The sequence below is a fragment of the Canis lupus genome, chromosome 9 (assembly GCF_011100685.1).
Source record: "Canis lupus familiaris isolate Mischka breed German Shepherd chromosome 9, alternate assembly UU_Cfam_GSD_1.0, whole genome shotgun sequence".
NCBI lineage: Eukaryota > Metazoa > Chordata > Mammalia > Carnivora > Canidae > Canis > Canis lupus.
Window position 1 is genome coordinate 53,546,937 of NC_049230.1, and position 18,918 is coordinate 53,565,854.

Here is an 18,918-nt window from a genome sequence, read left to right on the forward strand (position 1 = left end):
GGTAGTCAGAGCAGAGCCAGGGCCTTAGCCAGGTGGCCCTGACCAGGGTTGAGTGGGCTGTGAGCACCCCAGAAACAGGCCAGTAATGACCCAGAACTATTCCAGCCTGCCCCCACGAAAGAAGATCTGAGAACACCGAAGGCACTGGCCAAAGGGCCAGGCCACATCTTTCTGTCCAATGCCCCCACCTACCTGGCCCCTGGGCTAATGGTCAGAGTGCTGTGCCCCTGTATCTGGCACGAGCACGCGGTCTCTCCAGGAGAAAGAGATGCCCCCATCCCCCTCCTGGAGACTCAGGAGCATTCTGTCCCTGTCCATAAAAATTCCCAGAACTCCATACCCTGCACCCTCCACCCAGAGACATTAGCCCCCAGCACCCACCCCAAGGGGAGGAGCAGCATCTTACCTTAATCTGAGGTGCCAGTGAGTAGCAGGTGAGTTCAAATCGGACCTGGTCATTTCCCTGAAATATGAGACAAGGCATCGTCAGGAGCCCTCACTACTGCTGACAACCTCCCAGAGGGCTGCTCAGGGCAGGCCCACTGGATGGTTCTCTTCTCACCTCCGACCCTGAAACCCTCTGAGGTGGGTACTACTATTGGCCTGTTTTAAAGATGAATGTTGGTCTTTGTCAGAGAGGAAACCCCAGCTCCTGCCTTCAGGTGGAGTCAGGATGGGAATCCAGGACTCCCTGAGCACAGAGCAGAGCAGGGTGGGTGTGCAGGTCTCCAGGACAGGATGCTCATGTGCTAGGCACATGGCAGGATGGGGACGTGTGTGTTTGGGAAAGTGGCAGGACAGGTACACGTGTCGTCATGCATGTGTGCACTTTGGGGGCTGCATGCGTGTGTGCCAGGCTGGAGGTCTGGCCCTGCCAGGACCCCAGTCCTTCTCTAGGTGGCCCCCAGCTGCCGGCACCTCAGCCTCTTCTTCCTGAAGTTTCTCTCCCCGCCTGGCCCCATCTGCCCCAATCCAGAGATTGAGTCCGGGGATCAGGCCTCATATCCACAGAACTGGGACTCCTGTGGCCTCTGAGGCTCAGTCTCCCATGTGTACAGTAGCTGATTGGCAGGGAGCGGGTGGAACCAGGTGACTGCGGAGGGGCCTTGGCTGCCTGGCTCTGGACACCGAGGTCCAACAGAAGAGACGGTCCCAGGGCCCAGAGCCCAGGACCCCCACACCCTCTGCCCCAGCAAGGGCTGCCCTGCCTCCCGACTCCCGCATCCTTTGCTGCCAGAGGAAGACTTGTCTGAGCCTGGGCCGATGACGGGGAGGAGGAAGAGGAGGCCGCAGACGCGGGGGCTGCCAGCGTCCTGTCCGTGCCCTGCCTGCTTGCCTTCAGCTCGGCGCCCGGAGTGGGGACTGAAGCTGCGGAAATAACAGAGGGACCTTTCGCCTACTGTGAAAACTGCATGGGCCCAGCGAGGCGGCGGCGAGAATGACATGTTATTTTCCAGAGTCTTGTCAGGCGGCACAGAAATGCAGGCCCCAGCCCCTCGCTGCCCACCCAGGAGCCTGAGGGCCGGGCTGCCCCCTCGCGAGCCTCTCAGGGTGGGGGGATGGGGGCGTGAGCTGCGCCAGACCCGTCACCCCACTCCCCTCCCCAGCCCTGTCCTGAGCACCCAGTGTCACAGGGGAGAGCCACTGGGGGCCAGCGGGGGAACGGACCCCTGCTCTGCTGTCACCACCACTGCTGATGCAAGTGAGGCTCAGAGAAGCGATGCCACCTCCCCGGGGTCACACAGTCCACAGACATTTCCATCCTAACAGCGCACATTCAGGTGACTGGCCTGAGCTCCAGACTTAAACCCACTGGATCCTCTCGGCCGGGACACCTGGGTGGTTCAGCAGTTGAGCATCTACCTTTGGCCAGGGTGTGATCCCGGGGTCCTGGGATTGAGTCCCCCCATCAGGCTCCTGGCATGGAGCCTGCTTCTCCCTCTGCCTGGGTCTCTGCCTCTCTGTGTCTCTTATGAATAAATAAATAAAATCTAAAAAAAAAAAAAATAATAACGACAAAAGGGCAGCCCCAGTGGATGCAGCGGTTTAGCGCCGCCTGCAGCCCAGGGCATAATCCTGGAGACCCGGGGTAGAGTCCCATGTTGGGCTCCCTGCATGGAGCCTGCTTCTCCCTCTGCCTGTGTCTCTGCCTCTCTCTCTCTCTCTCTCTGTGCCTCTATGAATAAATAAATAAAATCTTAAAAAAAATAAATAAAAGGAAGCATCCTTAAAAAAAACTCCGACAAAACAAAAAAACCCCGCAAAAATCCTCAGGGCCTAAGGCAGCCCTTAGAAGTAGGTTCTACTGTTATCCCCACTGTAAAAATGGGGCCACTGAGGCACAGGCGGGAACCCCAGCCCAAGGACCTGTGGCCGGCACAGTTACTGGAGCAGTGGCAGCTCTAATAAAATGTAGATTCATTTCAGATTCGTAAAGCACATGGTGGTATTGCACATCCCGGTGATGTTTTCTCCCCCTACGGCTTCATGTGTCCCCAGTACAATGGCAGCTCGTGCCTCCCTGGACAGGCGTGCTGGGCTGGTGTCTGCCCATCCAGACCCACATGGGGACACCCATCTGTTCCAGAGTCAGAGACCCTCCCAGAAGCCAAATAGGCTCCTTTGGTTCAAACTGTTCCAGATTAAGAGCTGAAGTTGGTCGGGTCCTTCCTCCCCCTAACCCCAGGACCTCTGCACCAGGGCAGCCCCCGGCAGCTCCCCAGAGTGGGAGGGTGTGTGTGGGGGTACAGCTATCCTGCACACCATGTGTGTCCACGTGCTGATACACGTGCAGGCGTGTGGACGTGGGTGCAGTGCCCACGGGGACTGGAGGGACTGCGGGGGTGGGGGTCTGCCCATCTGTTCAAGGGCTAACCATACAGATGGTGCCATTTACAAAACTGCTCCCCATACCCCTGCGCGAGTCTGGCTCATATTTCCAGGCCCTTCTTCCAAATCTGGAGGGGGAGAACAGGGTGGGGCATGAAAGGTGGACCCCAGCTCCAGCTTCGTACCAGGTGCTGCTGGGCTGGGCCCTGAGAGGGAAGCTGCTTCTCACCTCCGGGACTTTGCAAGGGCTGTTCCTGCAGCCTGGGGGTGCCCTTCCCCCTTGGTGTCACTGGCTAACTCGTCCTTCCCTTGCGTTCCACCCTCTGCTGGGTTCGGGCTCCTAAGTCCCTGGCTGTCTCCCTTAGCCCACCCTGTAGCAGTGACCCCACACACGGAGGAGGGCCAGCATGGATGAATATTCGGGGAGTGAATGAACACATGCCTGATGCAATGTCTGGTAGGCTGGAACGAGGACCCCCGAAGCTCTAGTTTCCTCTACGGGTGACTCAGGAGTCAGGAGCTGGGAGAGGCCAGTGGCTGAGATTCCCTGATGGCCGCAGCTGCAGGACTGGCCGCTGCCGATCTCCTCCACCTGGGCCGAGGTGGGGGTGGGGGAGCCCCTGCCATCTGCGAATGCCCCAGCTTCCTCTGCATTGTGAACCCCTTGCAAAAAAAACTTGGTGGGATGGGCACTGGGTGTTATGCTCTATGTTGGCAAATTAAACTCCAATTAAAAAAAAATTAAAGGGGATCCCCCCCGGGGGGGGGGGGGGGGTGGCGGGTGCGGGGCTCAGCGGTTTGGCGCCACCTTCAGCCCAGGGCCTCATCCTGGAGACCCAGGATCAAGTCCCACGTCGGGCTCCTGGCATGGAGCCTGCTTCTCCCTCTGCCTGTGTTTCTGCCTCTCTCTCTCTCTCTCTGTATCTCTCATGAATAAATAAATAAAATCTTAAAAAAAATAAAATCAAAAAAATTAAAAAATAAATAAAAGCACGAATTGCTCTTGGGAAAAAAAAAAAAAAACAACAAAAACTGCCAAGTGTCCTTCTGGCATCTTTCTGGGCTTGCCAGTCCCACCCCACTCCATGTGGCCCAGGGCCAGGAGCCTCATTCCCTGGCTCCTGAAGCCCGCCTCCTGAAATGTAGTCACTGGTGCCCCCCCCCCCCCCCACAACCAGGCTGCTGCAGGCTGCTGGCCCCTCCCCACCATCTTCCCCTCTCAAAACTTTGCATTTCTCTGGACCCCACTCCAGGCTTTCCTGGTTCTCCCTATTCGCAGCCCTCAGTTCTAGGAATTATCTTCAGAGGTTCTGGGGGGCTTCCCAGGTTCTGCAAATAAGGGAAACTAAGGCACAGGAGTACGCTTTGCTCATCAATCCCCAAAAGAGATGGCAGATCCAGGGTAGTGCTGTGCCACTTCCCTTCCCTCCTCTCCCATGGCCTTCCAACCTCTAGTCTTGAGGCCACAGAACCTCTGGAGAGGATGTTCTTTCCAGAACTGGAGTCTGCAGACCCCACTAGGGACCAGAGGAGCCTGGGGGGAGAGGGGAGGTAGCTTTTCCAGCTGCTTCTCCAGGGTCAGCAGCCAAAGGCCTCAAATTCAAGCCTCTAGTGTCCTCTTGTGGTGAAAGGGAGCAGCGCACACAGCTGCAGGTCTTGCAGCCTGGGAGGGCTAGTGGGTGGGTGTGGGGGGCGGGGCGGGCAGGGAGTCTCCCCAGACCCTTGAATCTCCCGAGCCAGGGCTAGATCCACCACACATGCACACATTCACCCCACCAGCCCTGAATGCCACCCATTCTCAGTCCTGAAGGTACCATGGAAGGGACCCTCTCTGGGCAGGAGCCCCTCTGGATCCAGATCTGGCTTCAGCTTAAACATCCCCCCCTCCCCCGCCATGGGGAGCTCACTGCTCAGCTCATCTCAGTATGGGCAGATGAGGCTCGGAAGCTTCTTTATTCTGCACTGATGCTCATTCTCCCTGACCTTCCTCTGCCCGCAGAGCCCCCAGCACATGACTGATAATCAGATGACCAGGGCACTCTCCTTGCAGTTTCGAGTGAATCGAGCATTCCCTGCGTGCCAGAGCCATGCGGAGCACTTGTGGAATGATCCTACTACGTTGCTCCCAGCTGCCCCATGGTCTATTTCTACTTTGTTCTCATTTTACAGACAAGGAAATGAAGACTCATGGGGGTGAAGTCACACAGACTGAGCGCAGGGTCCCAGGATCGGAACACAACTGCACGGACTCGAAGCCCCGAATCCTGAACCGCTGGGTTCTCCTACACCCTGTCCTACAGCCTTGAAGTGGAAGGTGAAGATACATCCCTGTCCAAACAGCCCTGGTCTGTCATCCTGCTCTAAATGCGCTCACGACTGGGCTGCCAGTGAGTGCTAGGGTCACAGGTCTGGGGGAGAAACTCTCACCATTCCTTTCTTCTACAACAGCCCACCATTTCATCCAGAACAATCCCCAACACGCCACAGGGGAGTTGTTGGCCTACCCCCCATGCCGCCTGGGGTGCTCTGGCGCCTCCTAATCTCTCTTGCTTTCCGAAGGAAGCCAACCCTGTGGTGAGGCCACAGCCCAGCCCTGACCCTGCTGGCTCTGGCTCCGTGCTCCCAGGCAGGCTGTTGTCTGGTCTTCTTGCTCCAAGTCTTTGCACAGTTGGATCCCTCTGCTGGGCACACTCTTGCCACACCCATCACTCATTCCCCCATGCTCATCCTGCAGGGCCAATGTCTGTAGATTAGCCCTCCCTTCTCTGCTTGCTGTACCCACGGCTCCCAGGCATTGCCCCTACAGCCACTTTATCACGTGTCCATTCTCCTCTCCCTGAGGGCAGGAAGTTTGGCGCTGCGGGCCTGACCCAGCTCATGTCCAATTCTGTCTAGAGGCCCAGGAGAAGCTTGCTGACCTAGTACCCAAGTGAATGAATGAATACATGAGCTTTCAAAGATACGAACCAGTGCCACTCTGCTTTGCAAGGTCACCCTCCAGTCACATCTCCTCTGTCTTAATCTAGGCTGCCAATGTCCCTATATCATGGTGAACCAGAGCCTGCTCCCCCCCACCCCCATCCCACTGCCCGACCAGCCTGGGTAGTAGTGGGGCCTGGGTCAGATTAGTGAGTGTGTGGGTAAGGTAGTGAGCTCTCTGTCCCTGGGAGGTGCAGAGTCTGCTGACGGTGGGGTTGTCAGGGAGCCAAGTCCTGTGCCAGGTTGTTGGCTTGGTGTCCAGGACCGTGGAGAGCCCGTGACTACAGTCTTTATATAATAGCATTGCCTGAGAGTTGCCAACATGGGAATCTTGTTTCTGGAGCATGGCACCCCGGGGGACAGCATGCTGAGGGCTCTCCTGCCTGTCCTTCCCTCAGTCTGCCCTGTCCCCACAAAAGATAAGTTGAAGCCCCAGCTTACCATACCTGAGAGTGTGACCTCTTTTGGAAATAGGGTCTTCACAGAGGTGATGAAGTTGGGCTGAGACCATTAGGCTGGGCCCCATCCCCCATATGACTGGTATTCTTATAAAAGGGAGGAATTTGGACACAGAACTGGATCCTCCCAGAAGGCAGTGAGGGCCGATGCGTGGAGAGAGGACAGCCAGGTGCACAGGGCCCATCAGAGTGTTGCATCTACAAGGGGTCAGCCTACCCGACAGAGGCCTTGGGATGAAGCCTTCCCAGACCCTTCGGAGGGAGCACAGCCCAACCCACACCGAGGTCTGTGGTGCCACAGCGGGACAGTCCTGACAAGTGAAGACAGGGTCCTCCCCGCCCCCCACACGGCTGTTTTGCAGATGAAGAACCCAAGGCTTGGGGAGGGGAAGGGCCTCCCCAAAAACCACAAGCCGGGACCCAGTCCACTTTGCCAGCTCAGGGTTTCTGACCCTTTCCACTGCATTGCCTGGCGACCTGTGTGCTCTGGGACCTGGGTCAGCGGCAACGTCAAGTCTGCTAAACCGCTCCGGCAGGGCACGAGTGGAACCTGCAGCAGGAAGCCGTTACCACCCCCCCATACCCGCCCCTGCGAATGCCATTCCTCCCACTCAGACCCAACAGACCGCCTGTCTGCTGCATGCCAGAATCTCCGGAGGGCTAAACTCGCAACTGCCCGAGGGCATCCACAGCCCTGGCTGCCGAGTCCCCTGCACAGGGGAGACTTTCCCCTGTCCCCCCTCCCTCTGCCCTGCCCGCCCCCCCCCCCCCCCAGCACTGTCCATCTGTTGCCTCACCTTTCCTGTGGCACCATGAGACACATACTTGGCTCCCTCCCTCTGGGCAATCTCCACTTGTTTGCGGGCGATGCAGGGCCTGGCGAGGGAGGTGCCCAGGAGGTAGCGGTCCTCGTACAGTGCACTGGACTGGATGGCTGGCCAGATGAACTCCTCCACAAACTCCTTGCTGACGTCCTCAATGAACACCTGCAGGGAGAGGAGCCCGTGGAAGGGAGGCTTGGCAAGGATGAGGCCCAGACAGAAGACAGAGCCCCAGGGGGCCTCCGGTGGCCTGCATCTATGGCAGACACTACTAATGGATCTTGGCAAGACATGCCTCCACTTTTCCTTCTTTATCGTAGTAGACATCATTAATCAATCCAAGCATACTGAACTATTACTTCATTCAGGTACTCATGACAGACATCACTAATCAATCCTGATACACCATCTAGCTAAAAATGGATATGGTCCTTAAGTCCCTCCCAGCACAGCATTCTGGGACCGAGGTGAAACTTGTTGTCACCTAAGATCTAGAGCAGTAGATAGTAGACAGTAATCCACAAAAGCTCACAACCGGGCATGATTTTGTCCCCAGGGGCAGTGGCAATATCTGGAGACATTTTTGGTTGTCACAGCTGGTGGGTTGGGGAGAGAAGGGTTCTGGTGTCTCATGGATAAAGGCCAAGGATGCCGCTAAATATCCCACAATGCTCAGAACAGCCAGCCACACACACCAGTAGTGCCAAGGTTCGAGAAATCCTGATCTCGAGGGATGGTTCTCAAAATGTAGACCTCTGGACGTCCTCAAGACCTTTTTGGGGAGACTAAGCAAAAAGATTTTTTATGATACTAAGGTGTTATTTACCATTTTCACTAGGCTGACATTCACATCAGATTTGCAAAAGCAATGATGGGTGCAGGGGCTGGCGACTCAGCACAAATCAGGGAATCAGGGCAAAGACACCACCACTGTGTTCCTAATGCCTTCTTTCCACAGTGACGATTTCACTTGAGAAGGGTCTTGAAGCCGTAAAAATGATGACTTTTGTTGAATCTCAAGCACAAAAGGTGAAATACACGCAAAGCATTTCTGTGGCACTCCAAAGCAAGTTACAAGCTGAACTAGCCACTTTTTTTTCATAGAACCTCGTTTTTGCTAAATATGGTCTTTCAGACTTGAATGTTTGGCCAGCAGTTTCACAAAAATGAGGTGACCTTGCCACTCCAGGGAAATGCAGTATTTGTGGCCAATGATAAAATTCAGGCTTGCCAGTAAAAATTTATGGACAGTTTGCATCTGACAGTTTTCTAATATCTCGATGAGTAGTGGTGAGACTGACAAATGTGGTGTTTTGATATTTTATAATGGAATACATCAATAGTTGGAAGATCTGCATAACTTGATGAAACAATAGTTTTCAAATGAATGCATGATGTCATACACAATCTTGCATGGTGAAAAAATCCAAAGTGCAGGATGGACCAGGGGATTGATTGATTGATTGATTTCTTTCTTTCTTTCTTTCTTTCTTTGCCAGGGGATTTCAATGCATGAAAAATTCATTGTACAGTTTCAGTTTCCCCATTGCACTAATCTTTAAGAAACCACTCCTTGTTGACTTTTGGTGCAGTATCAAAGATTTCCCCAACTCTCTGAAAAGGCCATTAAAATATTCCTCTCGTGGGGTGCCTGGGTGGCTCAGTCAGTTGAGTGTCCAGCTCTTGGTTTTGGCTCAGGTCATGATCAAGCCCCATGTTGAGTTATCTGCTCAGTGGGGAATCTGCTTGAGATTTTCTCTCCCCCCATCTCTCTCTCCTCTGCCCACCTTGCCATATGCTCTCTCTCTCTCTAAAATGAATAAATAAATCTTTTAAAAAACCCCACAATATTCCTCTCTCTTCTAGTGCTAGATTCATGCGGCCATATTTTTTCCTAACAGCATCCAAATCAACACATGACAAAAGGAATGGAGACACAATGGAAAGGATCCATATCTTCTGTTAAACCAGACATGAAAGATCTATAAAAATGTTACACACACAATGCTACTTTTACCAAAAATTTTTGTTTTGGAAATAGTTATTTTTCTGAGGTAAAAATGTCACTTATGTTAACATATGATGGGTTGAACATTGTTCTTTTAAAATGGGTTAATATTTTTAAAATTTCAGCTTTTATTTATACTGCAATGATCTCGATAGACATAATCCACAAAACTCTATGGGGCATTCAGTAATTTTCAAGAATGTAAAGGGGTCACAAGATTCTTTGTATTATTTTTGCAACTTCCCGTGAACCTATAATTATTTTAAAATAAGTTTCTTTTTAAATGAAGCCAAGAATGAAAGAAAATGAAAATCAAAGAAAAGCCACAGGGACTATTCCCTGATGGTATGGGTAAGAAACTCCAATTCCAATTCCAAACAAATATGTAAAAGTGTATGGGAGCCTTAGAGCACAAGGTTGAGAATTGCTGATCTAGAGTAATGAACTAAGGTCAAATCTTTACACGAAAGCCCAACTCATTTTCAACACTCAAATGTTCTTATCCCATTTCCTGGGGTCCTGCTCAGACAACTCCTCTCCTCTCTGAGAGACTTGGGGAGACTCCTGACCAAGGAGGGATATCCAGTTTTAGGCTTGTGGTCAAGTGATATGATGTGGGATGCATGCACTCATTTTAACGTGCCAATTGAGCTCTTACTCCTTTTTTAGGTTCTGAGAACCCCACAGAAGTGCCCCGCAGAGGGGACCAGTTCTGACCAAGCAGGTGGGCTGATGGCCTCTCACACCATTCCTTCAGGGTCAGGGCTGCAGGAGACAAGAAACCTTGGGAAGCAATGCCCACTGCTTTTCTACCATGTCAAACTCTCATCCCATCTGACACCCTGTCTCCTCTTTGTACCTTTTTGGCCCCGAGCTTCAGTGCTTTCTTCCTGGCTTCCTCAAAGTCTTCCTTCTGGCCGATGTTCGCCTGAGCAGAAGCAGAGAGGCCTCATTAGCCCAGGGGCATAAAGAAGAGTGGGGGCAAAAGCTGTCTACAGCACCCCTCAAATGGACGTGCTTTCAATTTGAGAGGTCAAACTCACAGTAAGAAAGAGAGAGGCACAAAGCGGGGTCTGGAGAAGCCTGGATGTTTCCAGGAACTGCCACTTGGTGCTGCCTGTGTATGCAGGGAAGCGGTTCCTACGGGTTGGAAAACTAGGTGGGTGTGGCCCTGTGCGAGTGCCACCAGGACCTGGATTTGCTGTCATTGCCTTGAAGGTCTCAGGCTTCCCTTAAACGCACCCATCTCTTCCTGAAAACCCCCCAAAGCCAGCAGGGGATAGTTTTCAGGAGGCTGGTATGTCAGAAACTGTGCAGCCCCCAGGTAATGTCTGCAGCCAAGCATAGCGACTTGACCTTCCTAAGGCATCTGAGCAGGCAGGAGGCCATCCCTGTTCTTGGGAGTCTGACTTCTGTGATAGCCCCCTCTCCAGACACCAGCATGTTTTCTGCTGGCTGCACTCTGGCCTGTTGCCCAGATTTCAACTCTGCATTCTGCTCACCAGACTCTGGAAACTTCCCAGAGCCCAATCGCAGGTGTTTTCTGAGGTCACGCAGCTTTTAAATCCACCTAGTGGTAGCCAGGCTTCCAGACAGCCCCACCGTGCTGCCATCAGCAAGATGAACACACCCTGGGGTGCCTGCATGCTCTCAAAGCTGTGGCTCTTGCTTGCCAGGGGGCTGTGAGCAAGACACTTCTCCTCCCTGGGCCTTGGTCTTCCTTATCCGAATGACAAGTGGCCTGGGTTGCAAACCAATCACTTCTGGCATCAGCTGAACTTTTATCTCTACAAAGCATCATCCTCACTTTCTCTGGGATCAGAAATTTCTCTTCTGGGCCCTTTTGCCATAGGAATGGAGGGGAGCAGATCATGTCTCTTGCTCACTGTAGGGAAAGGCCCAGGATCCAAGCCCGGACAATCAGAACTCTTCATGACACAGCCATAGTAACCAATGCATGGTGGGCAGTGGCTTGGGCAATGAGAGGACCCCTGCACCCTCCTGTCAGAGCCTCTGCAAGAAGCCCTCCTTGCTCTGGGAGAGCCAGGGTATAATGACATGGAAACAATGAAGCCACATAGAAGTGGAGGTGGATCTAGATAAGCACCTGGATCCAGCCTTGTCTGAAGCTGTCAAAGCTCAAATTTCTCAGTTACACAAGCCAAAAATGATCTTGTTTTTTGTCTGTTTTGCTTAAATTGGTATGAGTTAGATTTTTAGAATTTGTACTCAGGAGTCCTGAATATGTGGAGAAACATTCAGAAGCTACGTCCAGATCATTAAAAGTGGAGCTGGCTTGATCAGGGATGTCTGCTGGACCCCCAGCATGGGGGGGATGGCATCACACACAACCTATTACCTATGCCTGTGACATATTTGCCACCCTAGAACTAGTTGATCTCCAAGCTCTGCTAGTTCAGCCACTGTAGGATTCTATAATCTTTGCAGAATTATTGGGGGCTGACAAGGACTGTTGGAAACAGGAAACCTGTGTATCTTCCATGGCCTTCAGCATGCCCATGGTCCCTTGCAGGCAGGCCGCCTGAGTTGTACTGCCAAGCTCATTTCTGGTGTTCCCCCATTCCCTGCTCTGGTCACCCTCTGTGAGGGTGGCCTCCTCTGTGCTCTGGGGGCATCCTAGACCTGGGGACACCATGGATGTTCATTTTATGGATGAAGAAAGGGAGGCAGAACGACAAGTATGCCTTCAGTTCAAGGCAGGCTTAGGGAGGCGAAGCTGGGCCCAGGTGAGTGACAGTGAGCACATGGGCAATAGGATAAACAGGTAGAAGGATGGACACACCAAGCACTTCCTTACCAGGTAGGCAATGACGTCATAGCCTTGTTCCTTCAGCCATACGAGAATGCAGGAGGTATCCAGGCCGCCGCTGTAGGCCAGAACCACGGAGCCTTTGCTGGACATCTTGTCTGGGGAGGGGGCGGTGTGGGGAGGTGAGGAAGGACAGTGATGCAGAGCCAGCCCACCTCAACCCCTGCAAACAGCCTCCACCTTGGCCTTTGGCAGCCTTATCCCCTGGACAAGCTGCCACTGGGGGGTTGGGGACACGATGTTCACCTGCCATTGAGGCCAGTCCAGGAGCTCTTCCCTACTGTAGCCTCACCCCTTCCACCTCCCACCCCTGGGGAACCAGCCCCACCACTGCATGCATACACCCACATACATGCAGGGTCCTGGGAATACTGACAGCAGCCTGGGGCTGATGGGATAGGGGGACATTGTGGGGACGGGAAGCATGTCTTGGAGCCAATTCCCCACCAGCTAGATAAAGCACATGAGGCTGAGATGTTAGGATCAGGCCAGGATGTTTGGGAGACACAAGTGGGGCCTGGGCCCCAAGCCTCGGGCCACTTGGAAAGCGCCAGGCATGGCCCTGGGGGCCTTAACGTAGCTCACCCTGCACCCCCACCATGACCCCATGAAGTAGCTGTTGTCATGCCCACTGGGGAGACAGAGACTAGGGCTCAGACAGGTAAGCAGCCGGCTCTAGGTCACAGAGCACTTGTGTCAGGGCTCTTCCCAGCATATAGTGCTGCCTCCCAGCTGTGGGCAGAATAGAATGCTGGGGTGCAGAGCTCCTGCCTCCATGCACCTCTCCCACTTCCCCAGTGAACCCTCACACACTGGGATTTTAGACTCTTTTCATATGTAAGCACCTCTGGAAGGGCAAACAAGAGACCTGGGACCCCTCATGTCTGGTGAGAGCATTTACATCGGAGTCTGACCAAGGTCAGAGTCTTATTAGATACTATTGGGAAAAGCCATGGACAGCCCTCCACAGACCCATGGGACCCAGAAGGGGCACCTCACCATTACCACCACAAAGGTGCAGGCTCCTGTGTACTGAGAACCTGCCCTGTGCCTGGAGGTGCAGAGAAGTGCTGACCCGGTCACTCAATCCTGCGCAGCAGAGCCTGGGCAGAGCCCAAATGTGTGACTAGAACACACGTCCTATGTGCAGACACATCTCACTGGCCCACCCGCCGGCCAGCCCCAGGGCTCACACACCCTGTGGCCCTTCGGACACGGAAGGGAATGACGAAGTTGATGGGTGTTTCTGATGGATGTATGCAACTTTCGTCTCCATTGGGCATTCGACCACCTGCCAGGCCCTGTCCCCAGACACCTGGTTTGCTGGTGACTCAGCAGACCCTGACCCAGGGGCCAAGGGAATGTGCCTGTGGCCGCTGCAGCTAGGCAACAGGCCATCAAAAATGGAGGGAGGGAAGCGGTGGGGTGGTGGTGGTGGTGCAGGAAGACCCAGAAAATACCTTGGATTGGAGATGTGGGTTCTCAGCTTCCGGAATCTGACTTTGCGGCCTGGTGAACCACTCTGCAAAAGTGAGAGCTGCTCAGCTGCCTGGCACAGCAGTCCAGGTGAAGCCAGAGACCCTGAACCCGGCCTCTCCAGCTGCTGAATTCCCCTTGAGCAGCCCTGTTGACCAGGGAGATTTGGGGAGGCCTGGCAGCCACCTGCTGAGCCTCCTGGCCCTGGAAAGTACTGGAATGTGTGTGCTCCTAGCTTTGTGGGCTTGGAGTGGGGAGTATATCCTATTGCACATTTTTCAAACAGTTCCACTGAGGTATAACTGAGATACAAGAAGCTGCGTATATGGAGAGCGTCTTACGTAGGGTGAAACCGTCACCGCGATCAGCATAATGAACCTATCCGTCATGAGCTGGGCCCTTCCCTTTGAGTTATCTGTTTCAGAGACAGGGAAACTAAGGTTCAGGTTAAGGAACTTGCTCGAGGCCTTGCTTGGTTGGTGGAGTGGCAGAGCCAGGACTCAAACTCAGAGCGGCTGGGCCCCATAAGCCACCGCTGGAAGGTACAAGGCCCAGGGCAGGGAAACACAGGGGCAGGTGCGGTCTGGGAAGCCACAGGTGGCTCAGACACCCTGGCGTGGCTGGGGTGGGCTCCAGACAGGGAGGATGATGCTGGTGCAAGATCCACCCTGCTCTGCTGTCTCCTAAGGGCACCTAGAGCCAAGGGGGTGAGCCCTGGAGTGCGGGAGAGGAGGCCACGGAGACAGATAGACCGCCTATCCCTGCCCTGCTCTGCCCAGTGATCCCTTGTACGTGGCCCATCCCAGCACATGTCACACAGTATTCTAATTGCATCCCCACTGCCACAGCTGTGAGCTCCACGGCAACAGGGAGCGTCTCACAGAGACAGTGCCTGACATGTGGCAGGCACTCAGAACAACACTTCTGATTCTGTGGCCTACAGGTCAGTTCCTTGCTTGTGAAGAGAAGGTTAGATAAGTCCCCTCAAAGCCTGGAATTCTATGCATGTTCTCATGCAGATGCCAGCCAGCCCCTCCTGCTTGCCAGGCCCGTGTATGCATGGGCGCTGAGGACGGTGGCCTCTGGGTCTGAGCAGTGTGCAAGAATGCAGGCAGCTAGGCCTGCGTAACTCAGAGCACGGATGCTGTGTGCATGCCGGCACGTACATGGGTGTGTGGTGTGTTTGGGCCTGTGTGTGCAGAGATTAGAGGGGCAGGTGGGCCAGGAAGTGATGCAATCTGCCACTGGCATCCCTCCTGCCCCCTCCCCCAAGGCACCCAGTGAAGGACCTCCCCCAGCCAGCAAGATCCTTGGGCTGAGTAATGAGACTGCTGCCTGTCTCCGGGAGTGGAAACTAATGGAGCTGAGGCCTCGATGTGGGAGTTGGAGGTGGGGAGAGGAGCAGGAAGGAATAGCAGTCACTGCCCAGGGAGACCCACTATGGGTAAAACACAGCGGCTGGATCGTACAGGCTGGTGTTCAAGTGGCTTTGGCTGCTCATCTGCAAAATGGAGATGAGAATAGCCCATCGGTCCACAGGGAAGCCATCGAGGATTCAGTGGGATTCTGGGGGGAGCATCCAGAGCTGGGTACCCAAGCCCGTACTCCCTAGACTCTCCTTACCACTGTCACAGCTAAGCTCAGGCCTGTCCCTCACTCCCCAGGGCTCAACTAGCCACCTCTACAACCTGAAAACCATTCTGGTTCTGACACCTCAGGACTCTGGTTTGCCTGCCTGCCTGGGGGAAGTGTTTAGCCAATCCTTGCTCCTGCCCCACCCTCCTTGAAGGGCCCAGGGCAGGTTTCCCCAGGTCCTGGGCACAGGCCCAGTGTCCCTGTCCAAAACATCTCTGTTTCTCCCCTCCCATGGTAGCCCTGACATCTTTCAACAGAAAAGCGATACCTGGGAAGAGGGAAAAAAGATGATCTCGTGCCAAGATGCCTGGCAGCCTGGCCTGAGTTGGCAAGGCAGGTGGCATTCTCCGTGGCCCCAGCCAGAGCCATCCCCACTGATTCCCAGGGAGGGTGTGAGGCCAGCCTTGACTCTCGCTTGGTTCTAAGGAAGCCCATGTGCTCTAAAATGTCAGAGCTGGACCAATGGCAAGAACAGATACTGTGCTTGGTGCCACACGAGGGCCATTTCAAGGTGCAGACTATTATGACCACATGGGGCTCAGCAAAGGTAAGTGACTTCCTAACTGCAAGCTAGTGGATGGCAGTGTTGGCACAGAAGCTGAGGCTGACCGCAGACCACCTGCTCTTTCCTGCTCCATGCCCTATACAATCTGGACTCTAGGAGGCCACAGATCACACCTCCCTCACTTTCTGTCTTCCAGAAAACAAAACCCCCAACGAATCATCACCAATCAATAGTATATTTCTCTGTGTCAGGGATATAGCCTGGCAAACATTCTTCCGGAATCCCTCCCTGACATTCTAACTCAGCTGAGCTCAGTTGTTACAGTTTTTTGAAAACTCGCTCCCCTGAGGCCAGGAGAATTCTGACTTTGGGGTTTCCTCATTCTAGGGCTACAGCCCCTGTCACCCTCGCTCCCCTGAGGCCAGGAGAATTCTCTCTAACTTTGGGGTTTCTTCATTCTAGGGCTGCAGTCCCGGTCCCTTTCCGGACTTCCTTTATGCCCTACAGAGCTAGGCTGCAATTGTGCACTCTGACCAGGAGGTGCCGCTGTCAGGTTTCAGCCCCACCCTGTGCTTGACAGGTTCAGCTCATCCCCACATCCTTGGGAGACAGGGGAGGGATTTTCTTCCCAATTGACAGATGAGGAAGCTGAGGTCGAGGGGCTTGCCTTAGGCTAGACACTGAGCTGGCTCTTGGCCACGGGATTCCTGGGGCCTGAGAATCAAATCTGAAACACTGGCTCCGTTTGAGGACAGTGACACTGCAGCAAACTCCTTCTATCCAGGCAGGGTTAGGGGTCGTTTGAGAGCCTGCCTGGGCCAGGAAGGTTGAGTCGCTGCTTCTGGTGCAAAGGTCCTGAGACAGGATGGAAGGGAGACTAAGTAGATCTCACCAGACTCTGGTAAGGGACATGCAAGCTCCTAAGAGCATTTGGAGCTCGTGGAGGAAAGAAGAGTGCATTCATTCGTTGATTCTATTAATAATATTAAAAAGCCTATGGGTGCATGGCCTACCCCCAAGTCTGGGAGTGGGGCGGGGGGCACCTACAACCTGCCGGAACATGCCAGGGCCTGGGAGATCAACCCTGCCTGCAGTGTTAGAGCAGAGCTCAGGGCCTTAGACCCTGCATTCCAGGGAGTTGGTTTATTTACACACGGGTGCCCGTCGGCAAGGTGCTCACTTCAGGGGTGTGTGCTCCAGTGAAGGCATCTGGCTGTCCTGGCTCACCTCCCAGGACCCAGGGGGCTAAGATGAAATGGGACATGGGAAAGTGCTTGCCCAGCAGGTGAGTCTGGGCGTGGCCCCCGCTCCGGGAGTCAGGCTCTGGGCCCCAAACCAGGGGAAACGGCTAGCAGCACAGCCAAGTGACCACAAAGCCGGAGCAAAAGGGCAGGTGGTGGGGCACATGTGAGGACTCAGGGGACCTCAGACCGTGCAGAGTGAAGGCCTCTTCCAGGGCCTCGCTAATCAGTGGGCAGCCTTCATCATTCCATCAACTCGTACTGGGCAGAGCCAGAATTGCTTCTCAGCAGAGGTGGCTCCAACTGAGCAGGTCCCTGCCTCAGCTTGCCTTGCCCTACCTCACCCCACCCCACCCTGGGCTCCCCTGCCTGGGCTTTGAGAGGGGGAGATGGAAGGGAGCCTTTTTTTTTTTTTTTTTTTTTTAAGATTTATCTATTTATTGAGAGAGAGAGAGCAAGCACAGAGAGGGAGAGGGAGAAGCAGACTCTCTGCTGAGCAGGGAGCTGGATGCTGGGCTGGATCCCAGGACTCTGGGATCATGATCTGAGCCATTTCACAGATGCTTCACGGACTGAGCCACCCAGGCGCCCCGGGGGAGGGAGTTTAGGATGAAGACTCCACCGGTCTCTTTGGTCCATCACCAAAGTTCTCATCCCTTTGGTGGCTCTTTCGGTCTCTGGGGTCTCCCTCCCCACCAGAACCTTCAGCAGGAGGGCAGACAACTTACCTCCTGTTCCATGTCCCTAGTTTACTGCTCCAGGGAAGGCATGGCCCAGACAGTTAATGAGCGAATGGACCCAGGCACGGCTCTCAACAGTCTACAGAGACTGTCCCACCGTCTCTTACTGTCTCCTGAGCCCTGAGCCTGCGGCAGCTCGGACACATGGAGAAACTGAGGCTTGGGTTAGCTGGCAGCTGACCCGAGGCCTCCCCTGGTGGTGTCTGCCTTCCCGGCTTGAGTCGGCTGGCTCCAGAATGTGCCCTGCCACCCGCCCGTGGGCTGGGAAGCAAGGATCAAAGCCTAGGGCCTATTTGATCCGTCTCTGGGGGAAAGGACAGGTTTGTTCTTGCCTGAGGCGTGCAGCCAGACGGCGGTGCTGCGCGGGAGACGCCCCCACTGCGCAGAAAGGAACACGAGGTGGCCGGGTCACGGGAGCTCCCCAGGAAGAGCCCCGGAGGGCGCAGCCGCGCAGGGGCCAAAGACAACAGCCACCGGACGGCCCCTCCCGCCCCACCTGGGCGCAGGGCGCTGACCCCGCTCGGAGGCGGAGACGGGCGTCCCTGCAGGGGAGGGAGCGCGGCCACACTCGAGACTCGGGCCGCAGCCCAGCTGCCCGGGGAAACTGAGGCTCGGGGCTGTGGAAGGGGGCGAAGGGCAGAGGGAGGGCTGGAACTCCGGTTTCCCGCAGAGAAAGAGGGAGACGGGGTGGGGGTGGCCAGGGGGGGCGAGAGAACCTGGGAACCCCACACCCTCCGGACTCCCAGGGTCTCCATGGGGCTGGGCTCCGGCAGGGCAGAGAGGAAGCTGGATTAGAGACGGGAAGTCCAGAAAGGACCTCGGCCCCCGACCCAGCCCCCCTCAGGGCCGCAGACGGGAGCCCGGCCCCACCCCCGAGGGACCCGGGAATCCCGTCGTCGCCCGGCGCCTGAGCGCGGTGGCCCCAGGCTCGGCCTCCTTGCCCCCCGCCCCCCGCCCAGGTGCAAGCCCCGGGGCGCGCTCCCTTCGGCCTCCTCGGCTGGCTGTCGGCGGGGCCCGGGGCAGGGTGGCCTTGGCGAGGCGTGGGAGGGGGGTCTCGGGCCGGGGGCTCCTTACCGTGGGCCGGGCGGCGGTGGCAGGCGGCGGAGCAGGGCCGATCGCGCCGTGAATCCCGGGTTATAAACACCGGGCCGGGGGCAGGGCCGGGCACCGGGGACACGTGGGGGGGACGCGCGCGACAGGCCCCGCCCCCGGGCCCGGCCCCCGCGCGGAGCCGCTGGGCGTCCGGGCCACCTGCGGGGGGGACGGGTCTCCCCCTCCCTCCTCGCCCGCCCCTTGGCCCTCCCGCCCTCGCCCCTCGCGGGGCCCCAGCCCCCAGCCCCCAGCCCCCACCCCGTGGGGCTCCCAGTGCCACCGGCGCACGGGCTCAGCTCGAGGA

At 55.6% G+C, this 18,918-nt stretch overlaps 1 protein-coding gene across 2 annotated transcripts in view; it reads right to left on the minus strand.

Moving 5' to 3' along the window:
- The window catches only part of ASS1 (argininosuccinate synthase 1), a 52,690-nt gene extending 33,997 nt beyond the window's left edge, over positions 1-18,693 (minus strand). Inside the window, exons 1-6 of one of the 2 annotated variants that reach the window (XM_038549030.1) lie at positions 18,597-18,693; positions 13,386-13,447; positions 11,914-12,023; positions 9,955-10,023; positions 7,064-7,252; positions 407-463 (exon numbers count right to left, since the gene is read on the minus strand). In XM_038549030.1, the coding sequence (XP_038404958.1) occupies positions 407-463; positions 7,064-7,252; positions 9,955-10,023; positions 11,914-12,018 (420 nt within the window). In that variant the 5' untranslated portion in view covers positions 12,019-12,023; positions 13,386-13,447; positions 18,597-18,693. The remainder of the gene's footprint in view (positions 1-406; positions 464-7,063; positions 7,253-9,954; positions 10,024-11,913; positions 12,024-13,385; positions 13,448-18,596) is intronic. The other variant, XM_038549031.1, reaches the window with a different exon arrangement.
- Between the last annotated feature and the right edge of the window lie 225 nt (positions 18,694-18,918).